The following is a 22,024-nucleotide window of genomic DNA, read 5'->3' on the forward strand; positions in this document are numbered from 1 at the left end:
GCAACGTCCTACATTTGCAATATTTTCTTGCATATATAAGAGAGGCACTCTTCTCATGTGAAGCCACGCTTTTGACCATTTCGAAGCTCCCAGCTATAAATAAATTGAGCTAACATTTGCCTATCCGTTTATTATTGCAACCGAGGCCGAACTCTTAGCTGGAGTGTCGTGAACGACGCGCTTCCATTTTCTTTTTTTCGTCTCGCTCGCTTGTTTTTCTGCACTGCTCTGCACATCTCTCTATGAAAAAAGATTCGTACGCTGAATATTGTTCTGCCAATCACTGGTCTAAGCGCGAGCAGCTGCGATGCGTCGAAAGGTTAATCGAGTCCTCTCTCGATACATGCGTCGGCATTCAGTACATCGGCCGGGAATGTTATTCTTGGAATTATTTGAAAAAGAAAAGAAAAAAAAAAGCCATTACAGTGACGCAGAAAAATACACTAAGTATTCTTTGCATATTTCTTCTTTTGCACGTCAAAATATATCCTTAAGGTTCTCGCGATGGCGTCACTCTTCCGGGTAGAAAACCCACACGCGAAAGCTTCTTTGTTTGGGAAGAGTCGAGATTGTTGGCACTCGACAGGGCATCCGCTTCTGACTACGCTTGTGGGATCGCCGCGTCTCCGATCGGAATGAATCTTGCAGTGCTTTTCGTTGTTGCCGTGACTTTGTTTTTGGCCGACACCTCCGTAAAGCTGGCCGTTGCGGAAGAAGACGTAAGTTGGAATTTTGCAATAGGAAGTGAGAGAGAGAGAGAGAGAGCTGGTGATAATTAATTATGCGCATATAAGGTGCACATGACAGACACCTTGGAGTGCATTACGGCAGGCAATATCTATTCATGAACTGCAGGATTATACTTTTATCACAGAAAACTATACAATCAGTGCATCATATCACTAAAAGACTACTCGGGAAAATGAAGGCCAGACTTTCCTTTTATCGAATTTTGGGTCGAAGCGTGATCACCGGTAAGTCAGTGTGACGTTACACATACGTCAGGTGCTTTCTGGTATTCGGGCCCTTTTCGTACGAGACAAGTTATAATGATATTTGGGGTTTTACGTGCCAAAACCACTTTCTGATTATGAGGCACGCCGTAGTGGAGGACTCCGGAAATTTTGACCACCTGGGGTTCTTTAACGTGCACCTAAATCTAAGCACACGGGTGTTTTCGCATTTCGCCCCCATCGAAATGCGGCCGCCGTGGCCGGGATTCGATCTAGCGACCTCGTGCTCAGCAGCCCAACACCATAGCCACTGAGCAACCACGGCGGGTGAGACAAGTTAATTGGCACTGCTAGGTGGAGCCTTTGTTTCCTGTATAATACAGCACAACTCTTACTTATGAATTAACAGTTAACCAGACTGGACTACACGTACTCAATACCCCTGACGTCACAGCCAGGCGATTAGTGAACGTCAGAGTGGCGTATGCCACCGACAGTATTCCTTTTTACGTATTTTATGGCTACCAAGACCTCCTCCCTATGTAGGAGTGGCCGTTCAGGCACGGAAGCAATGTCATGTACAGCATATCAGCGATAAAGATAAGTTAACATTACTCTTTAGTATTTTTTCTAGCAGCTTGCACTGTAGTAACTTGAGAAACTTTGTTGACTTCTCGGCCATCGCCTAAGGTACCGCCTAAGCGGGATTGCTAGCGCGACTTGTTTCAAGAAACCACTCCTGCGGGCAGTGGCGATTGACCCTGTTTTTTGGCAGATTTAGGTGACTTTGGTATTTTTGCAGCGAAGCTCCATTTGAGCAATGGCAGCGCGGGAGCAGGATGTGACGTACGTGTTCACGTGCTCTCGCTGGTAAGACAGCGGCGGTTGCTGCGTCTGCTGATTCTCGAAGTCGGAACATGCGAAATAAACCCTTCGCGACAGAAGAACGGAATAAGAATGGGCTGGGGTGCGTTTGGCAGGCATTCTCAGGTCGTGAACAGCACGGTGCTATTATCCTTGAAGAGAAATGTGTATAACAGCTGTGTCTTACCAGTACTCACCTACGGCGCAGAAACCTGGAGGCTTATGAAAAGGGTTCTGCTTAAATTGAGGACGACGCAACGAGCTATGGAAAGAAGAATGATGGGTGTAACGTTAAAGGGATAAGAAGAGAACAGATTGGGTGAGGGAACAAACGCGAGTTAATGACATCTTAGTTGAAATCAAGAAAAAGAAATGGAGGGGGGGGGGCATGGGCAGGACATGTGATGAAGAGGGAAGATAGTCATTAAGGGTTACGGACTGGATTCCAAGGGAAGGGAAGCGTAGCAGGGGGCGGCAGAAAGCTATGTGGGCGGATGAGATTAAGAAGTTTGCAGGGACAACATGGCCACAATTAGTGCATGACCCGGGTTGTTGGAAAAGTATGGGAGAGGCCTTTGCTCTGCAGTGGGCGTAACCAGGATGATGATGATGATGATGATGATGATGATGATGATGATGATGACAGAAGAACATCGCCGATATGGTCGGAGCGCTTCGCTCCGAAGAATCGTAGCACGTGACACAGGTCGTTCGCGTTGCCGCGGTGAGGCGCCGTGGTCTCCGTGACGTCACATTTTACTTCGAGTGCGAAAATATCAGCAGACATCGACGGACCTTTTACCCCCGTATTCAGAAATGCATCTTAACTTGAAGCCCATGCTTGACTTGATATAAATGACGCCTCGTGTGAACGTGCCCAAGACGCTCATTGCGTTTCATTCGGTGCGTTCACGACAGGCCTAATTTAAATCAAGTCAAGCGTGGGCTTCAATTTAAGATGCATTTATGAATACGGGGGTTATTCCCGACGCCGAACTCATATACTGGGACAGCAGGGGGCCTATTCTGTATGTGTCCATCTAGTGGACATATCCATTTCGCCTGCTGCTGAAGGTGCTGATTGGCTAGAGGGGGGGGGGGGCTGTGTTTTTCCGACGTGTACCCCAGCCCAGCCAATCAGAAATCATGCAGCAGACGAAATTGACATGTCCGCCACGTGGACACTTAAAGAATAGGCCCCCAGAATGCTCTTATAGCGTGTACCGACATTCGATTTATTTTATTTACACGTACTGCCATCTCATTGCGAGACATTGCAGGAGCGCGTGCAATAAACATATTTAATGGACGAGACATAAAAACCAACATAATTCAGCTATCGTCATAAAGAGACCATTATATACGCATCCTACATATATATAGAATGAAACAGGTCATAACTAATGTTGTTCGCATAGCGTCGAAGGTGTTACGCGATGTGAGATTGAAACATGGTGCAGAGACTAACGTAACTCGGTTAGTCATGCTATGTATAATAAAACAACATAACTAATGCATTTTGCACGGCTTAACGGAACAACAAAGCTAGTGGGTTACATGGTTAGGTAGTTGTTTTGTGAAGTTGATCCTTTAGAAACTAGTTTCAAAGCAGCATCACAGTTATTCCAGAGTTCTGATGTTCCTGATAAAAAAAGGAAAAGTTAACAAATATTCCGACGAGATGTAAAAGGAACGATGCTCAGGGGGTGAGTACAGCGCACTATACGTGCAGGCTGATCAATGAGTGAAATTGGCGCTGCGATAACTGTTGAAGAATGAACAATTGTATGCAAACTCGTACTATGGCCCTCGCATACGCGTCTGTTTCAGTGTCTACTACGATAAAGAATGTGCGTGCAATGACGGGAAAAGTAGCGGTGGTACGCGCTAAATACGATTGAATCCTATCGCTTCTTATTCTAATAGATTCGAATTTGTCAATATCATACGAATAGTCTGGTGATCAGACAACAGACACATGCCCGAGACGCCAACAGTCAGCTATCCAAGCGACCAGTTTATTATTTATGAGAACTTCACGAAGCTTGACCAAGAAGCTTTATGTGACACACGGAATCAAATAATTTTGCATTGTTATCAAACATGACATCCATTTGTTTGACCACGGCCGTTTAGTGCTGACGCGATGCCGCAGGGAAACTCGATCAGCTGCGAGATCGTACAAAAGCCGGTGCGCAATCCATGCTGCCACTCGCAGATGTTTTCTGTCATGTACTCAGCGATGCTGGTGATGATGGTAATTATAGCCTCAAAGTGCGTGGCAAATGCTATATAAATGGGGAGAGATCGGCCAAGAATAAAGCGGCGCAGGCAAAACGTATTATTGCAATAGCGTAAGAGCGAGAGAGAGAGAGAGAGAGAGAGAACAACCTGATTGACTCATATAATATGAGTGATGTATGCGGGTGGAGCCCCTGTTCTAGGGGCCAACTGGCTTCTGCGGCTCGCGGGGCTTGGTCGAAGGCCACCTACTGGCTTCCCAAGTCCAGTTGAAACAAATTACGAAATCTCAATAAAAATGTGCCGTGGTTGAACGTGGTTAATCGAAGTTTGTCGACCGATAGCACGCTTTTGCTTTTTTGGGAAGGGACACAGACGCTGATCGGCGCCGTCAGCAACTATCGCATATACAATTGCACCACAAGGCAGCACGCAGACGTTTCTCGGTGCAGCAGCAGCAGCGAGCGAATTGACCTTCATGCTGCGTCTCGCTTCAACGCGAACTGAGCGCCAAAAGCACATCGCATACGAAGTTACCAGCACTTGGCGCAGTTTGTCCACATCGCAGATCGCTTTCAAGATATGGGCGCCCACGCAACCGCCGGTATAGTGGCATGCTAAGTGCCAGTTTGACCTTGGCTGAGCTAGAAAGTCAGATTCACTGAACCAGGCGTTTTATGGGTTTGTACCTGGGGTAGTATAGCTATCGCTCTAAAATAAAATCTCGACGATGACCTGCCATTTGATTCTGCTTCTTTCTTATGCGAATGCGAGCTTGTGGGAAAAAATGAGGGGAGGACCGTAACGCAGAACTGTCCATTTCGTTCTAAAGGCATTTTGCACGAATCAATATCCATATGAAAGATTTCTATGCCGAATGTGACTTTAGACCGAAGTGATACCCGGTCTTGACGAGATGATAATTACCGTTGCCAGCCTTCTTGTATATAGTTCCCCCAATACGTTACTTTTTTGTACATTCACTTTGACAACTTTAACTTTATGGCTTGTATTACTATTCTATATGTTCCCGACGTTAGTGTAACTGACCTGTACGATGTCGTCTTATCCTTATCAACTTCGCTTTCGTAGATGAGGGTCGCCTCGTTTTCACGCCACTCAATCAGGATTTTCTTGATTTTAATCCCGTGGTCTATGGCACAAGTCAACCGAATCTCAGGAAGAGCGCCATGGCACCAAGCCTTGCGGATAACTTCTAGGTGGAGTCGACGAGGAGGCTTTGTGGAAACAACAACAACAACAACAACAACAACAACAACAACAACAACAACAACAACAACAACAACAACAACAACAACAACAACAACAACAACAACAACAACAACAACAACAACAACAACAACAACAACAACAACAACAACAACAACAACAACAACAACAGTCCGCCTGCTGAGCGGCTCTGGGCCGGCCGGGAAGTCATCGCGAGCCCAATTTGGCCCACGCGCCGTAGTTTGGAAGCCCCTGATCTAAAGAGTCGTATTTCTCCAGTATCACAGAATTTATGTAATTATCATATAAATATTGTTACGAAACACTGCCAGAGAGGAAACTGAGGACAGTATACACAAGGCGACGACACTCGCTGATTTCGCACGACCTGTCTTCCATCTCGCTGAACGCGCAGTAAATAGCCTGCAAATACATTTTGAACCTCTCTGAACTGCGTAATATTTTGGTGGAGGTTGCGGGCTCTTCAAGACGCGAGACAGATTTACACAGCGGGCGCTCCTTGGCTGCATCTGCAATTCCGGCTCAAGACAAAAATGCCTCGGGCACTTCGTCACCCTCAACCACCGTATTCCTGGCACAGCTGCGCTACCCGCGAGACTTTTCCGGCACCGACAACACCGATGTTGGAGACTGGCTTGAGCTATACGAACGCTCGAACACAAGCAACCGCTATACACACACCGTCGTGCTCGCTATCGTGACATTTTACCTCGCGGGAACGGCACGCGTCTGGTTTGAGACGCAGGAGAAGGAACTCACCAGCCGGGGGTGTGTGTAAATAAGAGCTCACGTATTTGTTCGGCAAGCTTTTTGGCCGCCGGGTGCCGCAGATGTTTCGTTTTAATGAGTGAGCATCCTTTGGGTGCTTAGCAGAATGCGTTGTTTGGCAAGTTGGTTCATTGTATTTGGAAAGATTGGATGCGCTTTGTAGACGATCACAAGCAAGAAGACAGGGCAGGCGCCGGTCCTGTCTTCTTCCTTGTAATCGTCTATAAAGCGCATCCAATCTCTGGGTGCTTGACAGACTTTCCAAGGGCTCTCTATCCATGTGTCTGTCTATGTGTCTGTGTTTCTATCTAACCGTGTTCCCGCCATCTGGGTCACTGGGTAGTCCGTGGACGCTGCTGTGCTGATTGAACAGGGTTCGAAACCAACCATCGAACCAACTTAAGTCACCCAGTATGTGCCAATGTGTACATACGCGACGCTCTTCAACAAACTTTCACTCCGACATGAATCACTGTAGACGCGGGACCAGTTGACACCGCAGGTCGAAGAAAAAGAAAACACTCTTCTACGTCGACTTGGAGTGTTGGGTGTGTGCCCCTTGGTCTGTACTAGGCTCCAATGAACCTCAATGATGCCAACTTGGGTTACCTTGTATGCGCCAGTAGGTGGGCGCCGCTCTTCAATGAACGTCTCTGACGCCAGTTAGGTGACTAGGTGTGTGGCATCGCGAATGTGCCGCATTACAATGACGAAAAAGGCGCGCTAAAATTATCTGATGCTGTGTGGTATAGAACCCACACCACGAGGGTTTCTCAAGGACAGCGACTCGTCGCATTAGCGTGCTGCACCACAAATGGGCCGGCTGTGTGCTGATTTTAATGACTGCCTTTCACGCCAACGCTTTAGCGAGCTGAACCATGAATGCGCTGGGCATGTGCCGCTCTACAACGAACCTATCGCTAACTTGGTTCACTGAGTACGCGGCACTGAGTGTGCGGCAAGCGAGGGAACATTTCTCAGAATTCGCAGGCACGTGCGCGCCACGCTTGTTGTCTCGGAGGCAACGCAATGATTTCTCGGCAGGGCCGCTAGATGGCGAGGCATTCTCCAGAAAGAAGCGCGACAGAGAAGCCCGGTGGCTGCGTAACACATTTCTCAGCGTTCGCATGCACCGCCCGCGCCGTGCATCTCGGAGTCTACGTGCAGGCTTTGCGGCGGCGGCGCTAGATGGCACCGAGTGTTCTTAGGAAAGCGCGAAAGGGGAGTCCCGCTGCAGTAGACTCCTCATACATAACACGTTTCGACTGTGGCGATACGTTGTGTCGCTATATTGATGCAATGCTAACGCATTGGCTTCTGCCGCACATTTTCTTTTTCGAATCCTTACTTTAAATAAAATCTTTCTTCGACCGTCCGCTCCCCCTTCCGCCTTCCTGCCAAACCACCAAACGTATAACTGTTGTTTTGGCTATTCTTCTGTAGTGGGTGAGCGCAACGTTTGAGGAAAAAGTACTTAGGAAAAAAAACAAAAAAACAAAAAAACAAACACAAGATGGTGGTCTACGCTGCTGGAGAATGTTGCAACCCCGTTAAATGAGAACTGAGCAGGAGGAATTGCTGAAATCTGTTGCCTTTTCTTCAACTCTGTCTACACTAGTAAAAATCAATATATATATATATATTTACAATACTGCCTACTCTACTGAGACCATACCAGGTGGGCATTATATATATGTACGTATACAAAGAACACTGATAATGTTAAGTATCAATACATGTATAACGTCAGCTTTGCACTTTAAACATAAACAATTTTCACTACAAAATGTACACACCAAACACAAGTACATGCTAATCTTCAAAAAAAAAAATAAGATGGCACTTGAGATATTCTACGCTGCATACCCGACTACATACACAGGGCACAAGTACATGGTGGTTTGCACTATCAATAATAGCACTAGCAATTTTAACCTGCTAAACAATTTTTTTTCAATTTTTAATTCAAACTGAGACAGTGACTCTGTGTTAGTGGTGAGAGGCGATAACATATTCCATTCACGGATTGCAACCGGAAAAAAGGAATATTTAAACACATTATTATTACATTTATATTCTACTAAGGTGTTTGTGTGTTTGTGCCTGGTAGGTCGTGTTTGTGAATAAGAAATGTAATTTTAAATGTCAATTTTGATATAATTATGCAGAAGTTGATAAAGAAATTTCAAACGTGCCTGTTTCGCTCGTGCTTCGAGCGTAAGGAGCCCAGAAATTGCTAGACGGTTAGAGGGAGAGTCTTCACGTCTAAATTTGTTATGGATAAATTGAATGGCCTTCCTTTGTATTGTTTCTGTTTTCTTTATGTTAGTCTGGGTATGAGGAAACCATATATATATATATATATATATATATATATATATATATATATATATATATATATATATATATATATATATATAAGTAATGTAGTGGAGTAGAATGTTTAGAACTCAATGTTTATTTCGGCACAAATGAATTACGCAGGCAAATTCCAGCATTGAGCTAAAGCGAAGTCGTTGTACGTTGCTGAAAACTTAGTCTCGCAGAAGCCCAGTTCACAAGTTCGCGGTATATTCCATAACTGATCGATGCGAGATAGACTTAATTCTAAAGTAACAGAAGTTCTAGGAGACTCCGCGTTACTAGAGGAGGCCTGATAAAGTTTAGCCATCTGGGCATCTTAAATGGGCACGCTAAGCACAGTGCAGAAGCGTTAACCGTTTTCTTTTTTCAATCCGTCTCCCTTCTAAATGCGGCCACTGTAGCCTGCAATAGCCCTCTCAGCAGCGTAACGCCAGATTCCATGGCATAGATGCCCAAGATGCGTATCACTTTTCTTCGCTTAGAACGTAAACTTATGGAGACGTAAACTTAATCAATCCTTAATAAAAACGAAAAAAAATGTTGCAGGCCTAAATTGTGAAGTATGCCTTAGCAGTCAATAGATACTGACTTTCTCATTTAAACATAAGGCATAATTTGTCTGTCAAGCCAGCTTTAGTACCGGGCCTGTGTCCCGATGGAAAAGGCGGAGAGGTATGACCATGCACTAGTGTGCTTCAGAGGCGATAACCGGCTTCCTTTCCTAGCAATAGCCTCTTATTTTTTTCTCCTTAGGACGACGTAGATTGGGGTGACGGAAGCGATGACCAGTGCGAGAGTTCACAGAACTGTGACAGTAGCGAGTGTTGCCTGAAAAAGGGCGGGAACAAGTTATGTCAACTTAAGGCTGACATTGGCCAACGATGCTCCAACTCACCGACTGACGAGCACGAGGACTATTGCCCCTGTAAAAGCCGTAAGTTTGGTGTCATTGCCCACTAGGGAACGTTCATATTTACAAATTACTATAATACCTCACGGCAGGCACGTACCCAAGGGGGGGCCCGAGGGAGCCTGCCCCCTTCCCGCCCACGCCACCACTTCTCCCACACATTCCTAAAGCACCGCCAAATAAATGTTGAAACTTGACAGCTATTCGGCGGTCAACGTTTTGCTGCCTTTTTCACTCCTTTTGGATGGCGGTAGTCATCGGCATCTCCTGGGGTGTGAAGGCCAGTTTCCTCATTGATTCAGTGCCCACGCGATTAACTCGAGATGCATTCAGTTGTCAACGTCTTTTCAACGGTCACGCGCACCGCTTTTGCTTCGTTAGTTCAACTTTCTTCGTTTAGACTAATCCAGGGACCAGGAATGGGATTCGGTTCGTGCAGGGCCAGCTAGTCTGTATGCACGTGGAACAAGTTGCGGCCAGAGAAAACGCCAATTGCGTTTAACTTTTCCTTTTGCTTCATTATTTCCTAGAGTGACGACTCGCCGTGACGGTGACAGATTTTCGGAACCATATACGCGTGATATGGATTAGATAAGGTAGAAAATAAAATAATACCAGACAGCGTCCATCATTAAACCCTGCACTAACCCTTAAACTCATAGGGAATATGACTGTCACCCGTTACCTCGTCTGGTTTTTTCCTAATTGTAGGCCTATTTTTGTGCAAAATTGCCAACTGGAAACAAGAGTCGCAAGGGGTTGAGAAATGAGGCGTTCTACTGAGACAGACAGCCAAGGCAACAGTCAAATAGGAAGGGAAAGCGAAAATTAACAAATTTAACCGTTGTTTATAAAAATATTTATGGATCAACATCTCTTTATTTAAAAAGAATGTAGAACAGAAAAAAGGAAGTTGATAACAGTTCCGTGTGTTCTGAATGACGCATTTACAGTTATCATTCGAGCCGCCTCACGTATCCACTTCTCTGCTGTGCTTATGTAGGTGTTTTTCCAACCTTCCGCGTTGGGCGCAGTACGTCTAGAATCGGACCGTCCTGCGCCCTACGCGGTTGTACGGGACTAGCAGCCCCGCATCGTTATGTAACTTCCCAAATAACAACACGAGTTGGTTGTGGCACTTCACTTGGTAGAGCAGTAAACGAGGGATTCAAAATAACCGTGATTGTTCCCCAAATATATATTTCACTATTGTTCTTCCAGAGCTAATTCAAGAAACGCTACTATAGTTGGATACAAATTAAGTCTCCAGTGAAGCCCCCTGCTCATGCCCTCATAACAGCCAGCCACTGTTCCTCCGCGAGGCTGCAAATAATTCTATACTTCAAACTTTTCTTTTTACCCAAAGAAGGCGGTAGCCGCAAAAATAAATTTATTAGCGCGTAATTTTATACCTTTTGCCTAACCTATTATAGTGGAATGGTCAAAGCCTAATTCATTATTGAACTGAAATAACATGCTTGCTTTGCTGCAACTATTCACTGTCAAGTTTGACTTCAGTTGGCAGTGAAGTTTCATGAGTAAAACGGGTTCAGTAGTGAAGTGAACGGCACTGCAGGCTTTTGAAGAGTGAAATGCTCAGACTCCACAGACTTTGTCCAAGTCTGTTGCACACCTCATTGCTTCCGCTGATGAAAAGACTCCTCAAAAATAGCGGACGCTCCGGAGCTGTCAAGTACGACGCCATTTTGAAAAGGCCGCATGACAACGATTTTGTTTGCTTCTGTGATTGGCTGGCGAACTAACACAACTCCTCGCGGTTTGTGTGCGTTGGTTGCAAACTGCTGTTTTTTTAAGGTGTATTCTAGTAAAGTAATCTTTATTTTACACTTTGGCTTCTTTACTCGTTCTTGGCAGTGTTCTTCCTGCGCTTCTTCCCTGCGCAAGTCTCCTTGACGTAGTTCCTTGTTTGCCAAGTAAATGAGAGGTGTATCGCATAGGGGTACCTGTAAAATTCACCTTATTTCACTTCTTTTTTGTTGGTTTACGCGTTTTTATGGTGAGTGGTGGACGTTATTCCCATTTGTACTAGTAAAGTAACCCCCCCCCCTTCATTTGCATAGAAGTTGTCTTGGGTTGGACTCCCCCCGAAAAAATATCCTGGGTACGTGCCTGCCTCATGTATGCATAATTACACATATTTCGTTCTTGGTAAAAAGCGCACCCTTGTCTCTTTCATTCCGTTGCTCGTGTTGTTCAACCAGCGCTCGTGTTTGTCTTTCTTTCGCTAAGCCTTCGTTCCTTTTCTTTTCTTTCCACAAGTGCTTCGCTTGAAAAAATCACCCCATTTCCGTGCATAGTGTTTCGCTCTATATCACCTAGAGGGAAATCCGGTGCTGCTGCGCTGTTGTATGAATTGGAATGCCGGGATATGATGTCTTGGGATTTGGCATTGTTCTTGGAGGGGCCGGACACCTTGAAGACGCGCCTGGCTAACACCGTTCGTCATTCCGTCTTTCCCAATGGTTTATTTCCTAACAAACAACACGTAAAGAGCTATTTTATCTCTTTTATTACACAGAAAATACGTTTTCTTTAGTCTCGAGGACTTGTATTTGAAGGTACGATTATATGAAACGTCAAAAGTATCGGCGGGCCGGTAAAGTTGAAGAACAGACGACACAGTCCGCGCTCGCCTTGCGATAGTTTGCCTTCCGTCCTTGCTTTTTCTTATGATTGATTGTGCGCTGCAGGTGAGTAAATCTTATTGAAATATGTAATACAGGGGGACGAAGACGTTTTAGGAAGATTTTAGTTTAAAAACGCTTTATCGGTGCGGCCACATCCACGTTTCAGGTAAAGTCAACACAAGCCTGGCGCCCCCGTGTATCATCATTGCTGTAATTCTCATGACGACACAGAGCCCGTTAGGAAACTCGCATAGGCGGTGGCGCCAGATTTACCTCTAGGTATTTTGGGAGAAACTACCACAAATACCACAGATAGCAAACTCTGAACTACACATTCATGCCACTTTACCCGCCTGATGCTTCCTCAATTGCTCGGTAGCGAGTCGTCTGCAATCAATCAATCAATCAATCAATCAATCAATCAATCAATCAATCAATCAATCAATCAATCAATCAATCAATCAATCAATCAATCAATCAATCAATCAAATGTTTATCAATGTGTCCAGGAACAGCTACAGAGTCTTCGTACTGGTGCACTTAAAAAGTAACGCGCGAGCAAAAATGTCTAAGAACAAATGTGGTAGACGAAACAATTTGAGACAGAGAAACAAATAGGGAAACAGAAAACGAGGAGGTGGGTGTAAAGTGGAATTAATCATACAGCATGACAACCTGTATTTATACAAAACGCATGAAATGAACTCTGAAATACGTCAATATAGGCAGAATACTGATTAGAATCCTTAATGCAAGAAAGGACGGGCAGAGAATGCGGAATGCTGCCTGGTATTCGTTTGCGGCACGGAAAATTGCACATGATTAAAAAGCTTTGGGCAATGCATAATGCCATCGACCACCTTATAGAAGAACAAAAGATCTGAATACGAATTGATTCTAGTGGTATGAGTTGAGGTTTACTTGAGAGGGCTGGACAATGGTCGCCAGAACGCCAATGCGGTACTTGAAAAGAGGTATCAATTTATTTCGGACATGTTCATTAGTGTTATCGAACAACAACAACAACAACAACAACAACAACAACAACAACAACAACAACAACACCACCACCACCACCACCACCACCACCACCACCACCAACAACAACAACAACAACAACAACAACAACAACAACAACAACAACAACAACAACAACAACAACAACAACAACAACAACAACAACAACAACAACAACAACAACAACAACAACAACAACAACAACAACAACAACAATTGCCACAATATATACAAAACAACACAATCAGGCCGGTCTAAGCCTCAGTTGGCTTGTAGGTCCGTGCCTATGAAGATGATAGACAAGGCAAAAAATATACAAAAATTGATGAGACATGTAGGAAAAAATGAAACGAATGACAAAACAATTGAAAGGAACAAGATAACATTTGGTTATCTACTTATAAGAAAAGAAGTTGAAGAGGTATGCGATGCAAAAATATTTAAGAGGTTAATTTTACTATAGCTGCTTTAAGAAGTGTTTGAGCGTGCTTTTTGATGTCGCGTTAAAAATTTCTCCAGGTAATTTGTTAAATATGGTCAGGCACGTAAGCACAGCGTCCGGCCGCGCCATACCTTGTAGATGAACGAGGAACTACATAACGGACATGTTTTCTAAGTTCTCTTGCGGCGACACTTTTTTGTTTGAAAGCGGTATTCCAGAGATGTTTAACGACACCTGTTTCTATAAGTAATGAATGAAAATTCGGTCGGCCAAGTTCACGGAAGATATTTGCAGATGTTACTACTGGGGAATTGTATGCCACATTTTTAAGAATGTTTTTTGTAATCTGGTCTACCCTGCTTCTCCAATAATAATAATAATAATAATAATAATAATACTAATAATAATAATAATAATAATAATAATAATAATAATAATAATAATAATAACATTTATTGACACACAGCCAAAAGCAAAACAAAGAAACGGGCCTGTCTAAGTCCACGAGGACTTGTGCGACTAGGCCCGGCAGAGTCGGTACAGCGATGTGGTTACATATTTACATAAAAAGTGAAAAGGTAGACATTTACATAATAATACGTGTTTTTTTTCAACTTTGAGAAGAATGTTTGGTAGTATTACCCGTTAACAGACAATGACACAGTAAATAAAGAGAAACACATAAACAACTTAAGTAAAGATCAGGACTAAATTTTAGCATTTCATCAATAATTTCTTCAACTGTTTTTTCGAAGTTGCCAAAAAGAATTCATCGGCCAAATCGTTAAATATTTTTGGGATGTATACACTTCTTCTCGCTTCACCACACTTAGTAGTGGAATAGGGTACCTTAAAACGTTATTTTATTTTTTAACAATCGAGGTGCATCGTATGCCCCTTTGAATTCATCGCTCCAATTATGCCACATAATAACAGTTCTGGTAAATAAATCCTCCAATGTGCAAAATCCTAATTCCTGAAAAATGTTATTGTGGTTAAGTGTAGTACCATAAGCCACATTTCTTAATATATTTTTTAGTAGTTTATCAATCCGATTTTTCCAGTGCTTTGTACAAATGGCGAAGATCGTTATCCCATACCTCAGCACACTGTATGCTAGTGCATGCACTATCATTTTCTTGACGGGTAGAGGTACTAAACCCTTTATGTTGGAAAGTAAATATGCAACACTACGTAGTTTGCCACACAAAAACGCCATGTGATGTTGCCAAGACATGCCGCTGTTGAACGTTATTCCCAGGTATTTGAATGTCTCCACATATTCTATAGCAGTACATTTACATGAAATACAATGTTCATTATGTAGAAATATTGGCAAGTTTATTTTTTGAGTTTTTAATGGACTACGAAAGCACATGATTTTGCTTTTCTTAGCATTGATATAGACACAGTTTTCTTCAAACCATTGCATAGCCTTATGGACTGCATTTTGTAGGGCGCTAATAGCTTCTTCATAATGCATATTACGAGTGAATAGAACTGTATAATCTGCATATTGATACACAGTGGCTTTTGTAATTATCTTGGGAAAGTCGTTCATAAATAAATTGAATAAAAGAGGGGACAACACGGATCCCTGTGGAACCCCAGCTGTAATATATTTTCTAGCGCTAACAATTTCTTTACTGCCCATGACCACTTGTGATCTATCATGGAAATAATTGCAAATAAGATCAAAAAGGGCCCCCTGAAACCCAAACGAAACAACTTTTCCAATAAAATATCGTGATTTACAGTTTCGAACGCTTTTGCTAAATCCAAAAACAAAGCACAACTATACAGGTTCTTATCTAGAGCAGAATATAATTCATCGGTGAACTCTTCTAACAGTGTAATAGTACCTCGCTCAGCAACAAATCCAAACTGTCTTGGTGTTAGGATTGAAAATATCTCTTAAGAAGGAAGTCACACAATCAAAGAGAAACTTTTCCAGTATTTGAGAGAGTATAGGCAAAACAGAGATAGGTCATTATGCAAAATAGAAGTGAGGCGTGCAGACAGGACACAAGAGTAGAGAAATAGACAACACGAACGCGTTCGTGTTGTCTACTTCTCTACTCTTGTGTCCTGTCTGCACGCCTCACTTCTATTTTGCATAATGAATCCTTACCAACTAGCTCAGCTTTCTGTCGTTCTAAGAGATAGCTCTATAGTTTTGAACTTCATCTTTTTTTCCTGCTTTATACAGGGGCTTAACAATCGCCATTTTTAATGTCTCCGGAATTGATGCGGTGCTTATAAAACCATTAATCATAAAAAGCACTATGTCTGCTAATGTACCAAAATTACTTCTCAGTGTGGCCACAGCCAATCCATCTATACCAGGTTGTTTATTAGGTCGGAAACTAATAATTATTCGCCTCAGATCTTCCTTCGACAACGTGGGCAAAAAAGCAGATGCTTGAACAGTTTGTTTGAGTGAGCAAGTGTGTCTCTGCGACTGCGCAGTATTAGAAAAACGCGTGAAAAAATTATTGAAATTATCTACCACTATATCTGGCTTCTCTGACAAGGATTCTAAGAAATTCGCAGGTGCCGCAGTACTGCCTCGGAGCGTATTTATTAAAGCCCAAGTGTTTGCAGAATTTTTGTGTGCTTGATTAAATCTGTCTAAGAAATACCGCCGTTTTGCTGATCTCAAAAGGGCAACGACTCTATCCTCGCAATCTTACATTCCGTTTTCAAGTCTTCATTTTTCGGCGCACGCCTGCTCCTTTTCCACAACCAGTCTCTGTAGGAAATAGCTCTCATTATGTCGGCTGTGAACCAGGGGTAACTTTTCCTTTGTTTTTTAGTTATTGTGTACATACTAGAAAACTCAAATTTTTTCAGCTGCTCACAAAATTTTTCATAAACTTTAGCATAATTACAAGCCTTAATCATTTCCGCCCAGTCAAACTATGCGATCAAATGATCAAATGTTTTCCTGTTGAAAATCTGCACTTCTAGTTGATTACTATCATGTTTTTCTTCTGATTTGTCCTTTTCGGGCAGGGGTAAAAGTGCCTTAAGGCGACATGCGACAAAATAGTGATCCGCTATCTTTCGCCTTATGATACATGCCGCTAAAGAATAATTCGGTGCTCTAATTGCTATGTGGTCTAGACAGGAGGATACTAGTCTATTTTGTAAGAGTTCTAGAGTTCTTCTCTTGTAGGTGGATTTATAGTCACTTGTAAGCCATAGCTTGATAAGATGGAGAGGTAATCCGACACAGTAGTCGAACTGATGTTCAATATATTAATGTTTAGGTCACCCGCCAAACAAATCTGATCTGCTGCTTTGTGGCCTTCTAAAATTTCTTCAGGTTCACGCAAGAACCGTGTGACACTGTTATTAGGCGGACGATAAATGGCTATCAACAATAATTCTGTGTTAGTAAGCGTAATTTTTACTGTCAAACTTTCGGCGTGGCTTAAAGACATGTCCGTAACCACAGTGTCATATCTTATCTTAACAAACAATGCTAAACCCCCTCCTCGTCGTTTCTGTCGTGACATGAAATAGGCTTTGTAACCCTTTAATTTGTAAATGTTAGTGCAGTCCTCTGGTACATTTGTTTCCACTATTAAAAATTCATCTACGACATCTGCGACTGATTCCGCTACCTCTCTAAATTCCTCCCAATATTTTCGTAGACTTCTGATATTAATACGAATTACTGTGAAACCGTGTTCACGGCTGGTGGCAAATATATCTTTGAACACATTGAAATTTGAGACAGAGGAAAAATTCGGTGCCATGTTGCTTATGAAATTTTAAGAATATCGGCTAGACTATAGATTAATTCGGATCAGGGGTGCATCTTCATTCTTCTTCACGAAAATACTTCCGCCCTTGACCCACGGAAATTTGTAGTTCTTTTCTTTTGCTGTAGTTCTAGCTCGCCAGAACAGATTTCGGTTCATTCTTGTCAGATTATCACTGATGAAAAGTCTCGGCAGTTGTCCAATTTGATGCAAGCGTCTTAGCTTGCCCCGCGCATCAAACCACGCATTCCTTGCGGTCACGGAAGAAAAACGTACTAGTACTGTTGGGTTCGTCTTATGTTTGTTTGGTAAGCGATGCAACGCCTCGATATCAGAGCTACAGAAATCCGATAGCTCCAGTTTGCTGGCTATGTTCGATAAGACTTCTTTTAGGTTTTCCTCGTGTTTGACAGGTGGCCCTTCAATTTCCATATTCACTTTTCTGCCATACTGTTCGCTCTCATTTAGATCCTGTTGCAGCTGCTGCAGCTGTTCCGCCTGTGTTTCCAGTTGCGTTTTCATGACAGTAATTTGTGCTTCACGCGCAGCTTCCCGTTCTTTACTTGCGGAAGGCTGTGCTAACACCATGTCGTATTGTTTAGACAAAACGGAGACTGTTCCTTCTAGGTCTGTCATTGTTATGCTCAAGTTCGTGAATTATGCTTTCAGGAGGAGCAGAGAATCTACTTTTCCGTGTAAAGTCAGCAAAGAGGTCAAAGTTTGCTTAATACCTGCCAGCTCTGACATTAACGTGGCTTCTGTCTTCCTCTGGTGGAGTCGTACTCGTAGACTATGAGCCCGCCCCCCTTCGTTGCTTTACCGCGCGACACGTTTTGCACACCCATGATTCACGTTTACTTTGACTCTTCGCTGCGAAAGTATTTTGAGCTAGACCTGAGCAATGTTGACCCAAATGGTAAGGGTTCCCGCACTCGGAACAAGTAACGAAACGACCATCATCGGGTAGCAGTTTGTTACAAGCAATACAATTGCCCATAATAACACTCAACAAGATATACTCTGCAGTCGGCGGCCAACAGCCTTAGTTAGATTCACAAGGTAAGTACAGTGCCAGTAAAATATGTGCGTTAATGTCCGGTTGTTGAATCGTCGCCGACTGCAGGGCGTCCTGTGCTGCAGGCTGTTTAAGTAGGCGTTTCTGCCAGGGTTTCCAGAGGCTGGTGTGATTTCCCGAAAGCCTTCTGCGATGACATTTCTGAAGTGGTGATTGCTTGAAAACCGGATGAAGGCCCAATCCAGCAGTAGAATCTTCTCGGATGTTAACACGTGCGAGCCTGTAAAATATGTGCGTTAATGTGCGGTTGTTGAATCGCCGCCGACTGCCGTAAATAATAATAATAATAATAATAATAATAATAATAATAATAATAATAATAATAATAATAATAATAATAATAATAATAATAATAATAATAATAATAATAATAATAATAATAATAATAATATTTATTTATGCACCACAACAAACAATACATAGCAAGCGGGCCTGTCGAAGCCTAAATGGCTTGTGTGACTAGGCCTGGCAGCGCCGGCAACAGCGATGAGGTCAGTGTATGTACATACATACGTAACCTTAGTGACGACAAAACATTGTGCAAACAAAAGGAAAATTAAATACATGTTAATGCAATGTAAGGTGAACATATTTTCACGCCTATTTAGCGTGAAATAATAATAATAATAATAATAATAATAATAATAATAATAATAATAATAATAATAATAATAATAATAATAATAATAATAGGTAAGCAAAAAAGGAAAATAGGGCTATATAGAGCGTGCGCACTAGAACTGGGGAAAGGAAACCGAAGGACAATCAACGAGCAAAAAATAATCTGATTGACGGTTAAGCATTTGCGGCAGCGTTTTCGGTATCAGAAGATGTTTTCTACGAAAAACGTCGGCATAATGTGGTTTTTAGGCAACCGATAATTCAAGAGACAGATAACCGGCGTTTTCGGTCACTGCGCGCATTCCCATAGAAATGCCTCCTTTTTTTTTCTGGAAAGGCGCATGATAGCTACAATGAAGCGAGAAAGACGAAACAAAAATTATCAGGTAGAGTGTATAAGTGACACAGCCGCAGTGGGATACGTGAAACGTCTTGGGCGTGCTGCTGAAGGTGTATGGGCCCCAGGAGAGGCGGAGTGGCAACTCCGGAGTTCAATTGATTTCGGAATGATTCCACGTTATTAAACTGCCAGAGTGGAATGGGGAAATGGAATGATGGAACCAGTCGGACAGACGGAGTGGGAATGGAAGGGGAGTCCAAGATTCCGGATTGGAGTTGGAATGGAACGGGCGCGCAGTCCTGAAACAACGCTAAATGAATTTGAGCGAGACGGCCAAGCTGGCAGACAGTGGCGTAGCTAGGTCGTCTGGCACCCGGGGCCCATAGGTCTTCTGTTAACCCCCTCCCCGGGTGTAGCTGGCGGAAAGAGGGGTGTCTTCAGACGCATATGACACCCCCCCCCCCTCTCTGGCCCCTTGCACCCGGGGCCCACGGCCCCCCGGCCCCCCCTGTTGCTACGCCACTGCTGGCAGACATGCCAATTAGATTGAGCTAGATTGGCCAATATATTGTATTTCGCCTACAGCGGCCCTTTAGTATCTTTCAATCAGTGACTACATCTGCCGCGGGAATTATAAACAAGACTACATTCTGCTCATTCTACACTCCTGAAGGCACGGAAACCTTGCGTGCTGCTTTACAAAACTGACTTCATGGACGGCAACTTCTAGCTGTCAAGTATCTCTCGCTAAGGTGAAATATAATTCGCGTTAGCGAGAGCACACTTGACATAGGACACTGAGATGGAGGCCCAGAAACGATGTTACTAACGGCTCCATTCCTGCAATAATCCACGGTGATTTATAACCTGCGCCATATGTTTTTGGCACTCTGTTGAGCATCCAGAAGGAGCGATAACAGTAATTCAAAGTGGTGTCCTGGAAAAATTGGTTCCCGTTAACGTGCCAGTAGACGCGAAGCATGAAAGATCGCGTTGGAAAACGCATCGAAACGTTCCGCTTGTATGTAAGTCCTCAAATTTACAAAATAAACTAGCTGGGCCCATGGCATACACAATGCCGTGAGGTTATTTTCTGCTCTGCTTTACGCGATTGTGTTTCGAATGAAGCACAAGTTTTCTTTGGAAATGGCGGATATCATTTAGAAGGCAACCCTGGCTCGTGTCGCAGCGTGCGATGGGTTCACGAAACGCCCAGCGCACGTACAGCTAAAGTGAAGCTAACTTCAGCGGTCACAAGGCGGCAGCTCGTAGACTGGGCTGAAAGAGCGTCGTCTCCTCTCCGTATACTACACGTCACAATTCCCAACAACTCTTTGCACTGCAGCTCCGGTTAGGACAGCCAACAAGAAAAGAGAAAAAAAAATATTAACAAGCACTTGCAGGGAAAGGGACGATGTACTTGGGGTGAGGGTAAATTAGATTAAATATATTCAGAGCAGGTTGCATCAGTTCACGAAACTAAAGTGAGTCGCCACTCGTAAATTGTTGACTGTCACCGTAAAACATGGCAATCAAGCGAACGGAGTGGACCGATGATGATGATGATGATGGTGATTACGAAGATGATTATGAAGATGATTAGGATGATGGCGAACTTAAATTGGCACGTACCTACTCTGGAGGATCGACCAACAGTCTGGCGGATTTTAGAGATGTTTTGGGGGTACCAATTCGCATGTATTTAATTACCGTGATTAAATGAAATCCAGTATAGCAGTATAGCACAGAGGTGGTTGCATAAGCAGTCATTCCGACAGAACACACACAGAGCGCGCCCTCTGAATTGCTGTCGTCATCTTCATAGTCGCAGCCGACACGGCTAAATATAGACTCACGCTAAATACAGAGCGCTCCATCTTCCGCCACCTGCGCGCGCTTACTATAGAAGCTGCACGGAATGATTAATACCTCACGATGGGCGGGATCTGTCGCCTTCCCTGTGCCGGCTCTAGTTACTGATTGGCTAACACGAAAACACTAAGTGTAGTGTATTTGTAGTGTATGCGGTTTGGTCGTGCTCGTCTCTATTTCTTTCTATCTCCCCCTCCGCTCTCTTTCTCTTCTTATACCCCTTCACCCTTCCCCCCGTGCAGGGTAGCCAACCGGAACTGCCTCTGGTTAACATCCCTGCCTTTCTATGCATCCTTCTCTCTCTCTCTCTCTCTCTCTCTCTCTCTCTCTCTAACACGAGCCGAGCTATCGCTTCACAGAACTCCACGGTGAGATGGAATATAGTTATCGCCTGTCCTGGCCTCCATCTTGGTCTTATTGTACTCTGTGCTGTCTCAGCGCGGGTAATTATTACCGGTTGGCAGTAAACTATGTATATTACTGTATGACATCAATTTCGCATGGTTTGCACACAGTTAACAAGAAACGCATTGTTCAAGAATCATTGCTGTGCCATCGTCTATTCTTTCATAGCGTGATATAATCGCCGGGAATTGGGAAAAGGCAATTTTTTTAATCGCGCACTTTGTTTTGTATTACTTTTTTTTTGCAGCGCATAGATGCAAGGACATGGGAGAAGGGCTCAAAATCTGCGTAGCTCCAGGAGCAAAGAGAAAATAAATTTCAGTTTTCATCTAATGTTGTCAAGAGGACGTATTTGACAAGGCGTCTGCGTTTGAACAACGCGGGACGTGCTTTCCAAAGGAATAATAAAAAAATTTTATTCGAACAGAAGCTCGGCGTAAAATTTTGCTTCTGATTGGTGATGGGTGGGGCGTGGGAGTAGCC

The 22,024-nt window shown here is 43.5% G+C and overlaps 1 protein-coding gene across 1 annotated transcript; it reads left to right on the forward strand.

Annotated features, from left to right (window-relative positions):
• Positions 1 to 586: 586 nt before the first annotated feature.
• LOC142558153 (uncharacterized) lies at positions 587 to 21,874 on the forward strand. Its single transcript, XM_075670314.1, has 3 exons — positions 587 to 719; positions 9,195 to 9,375; positions 21,789 to 21,874. The coding sequence occupies exons 1-3, from the start codon at positions 636 to 638 to the stop codon at positions 21,854 to 21,856; spliced, it is 333 nt and encodes a 110-aa protein (XP_075526429.1). The 5' UTR covers positions 587 to 635; the 3' UTR covers positions 21,857 to 21,874.
• The last annotated feature ends 150 nt before the right edge of the window (positions 21,875 to 22,024 follow it).

The sequence above is a fragment of the Dermacentor variabilis genome, chromosome 9 (assembly GCF_050947875.1).
Source record: "Dermacentor variabilis isolate Ectoservices chromosome 9, ASM5094787v1, whole genome shotgun sequence".
In the NCBI taxonomy this organism is placed as follows: Eukaryota; Metazoa; Arthropoda; class Arachnida; order Ixodida; family Ixodidae; genus Dermacentor; species Dermacentor variabilis.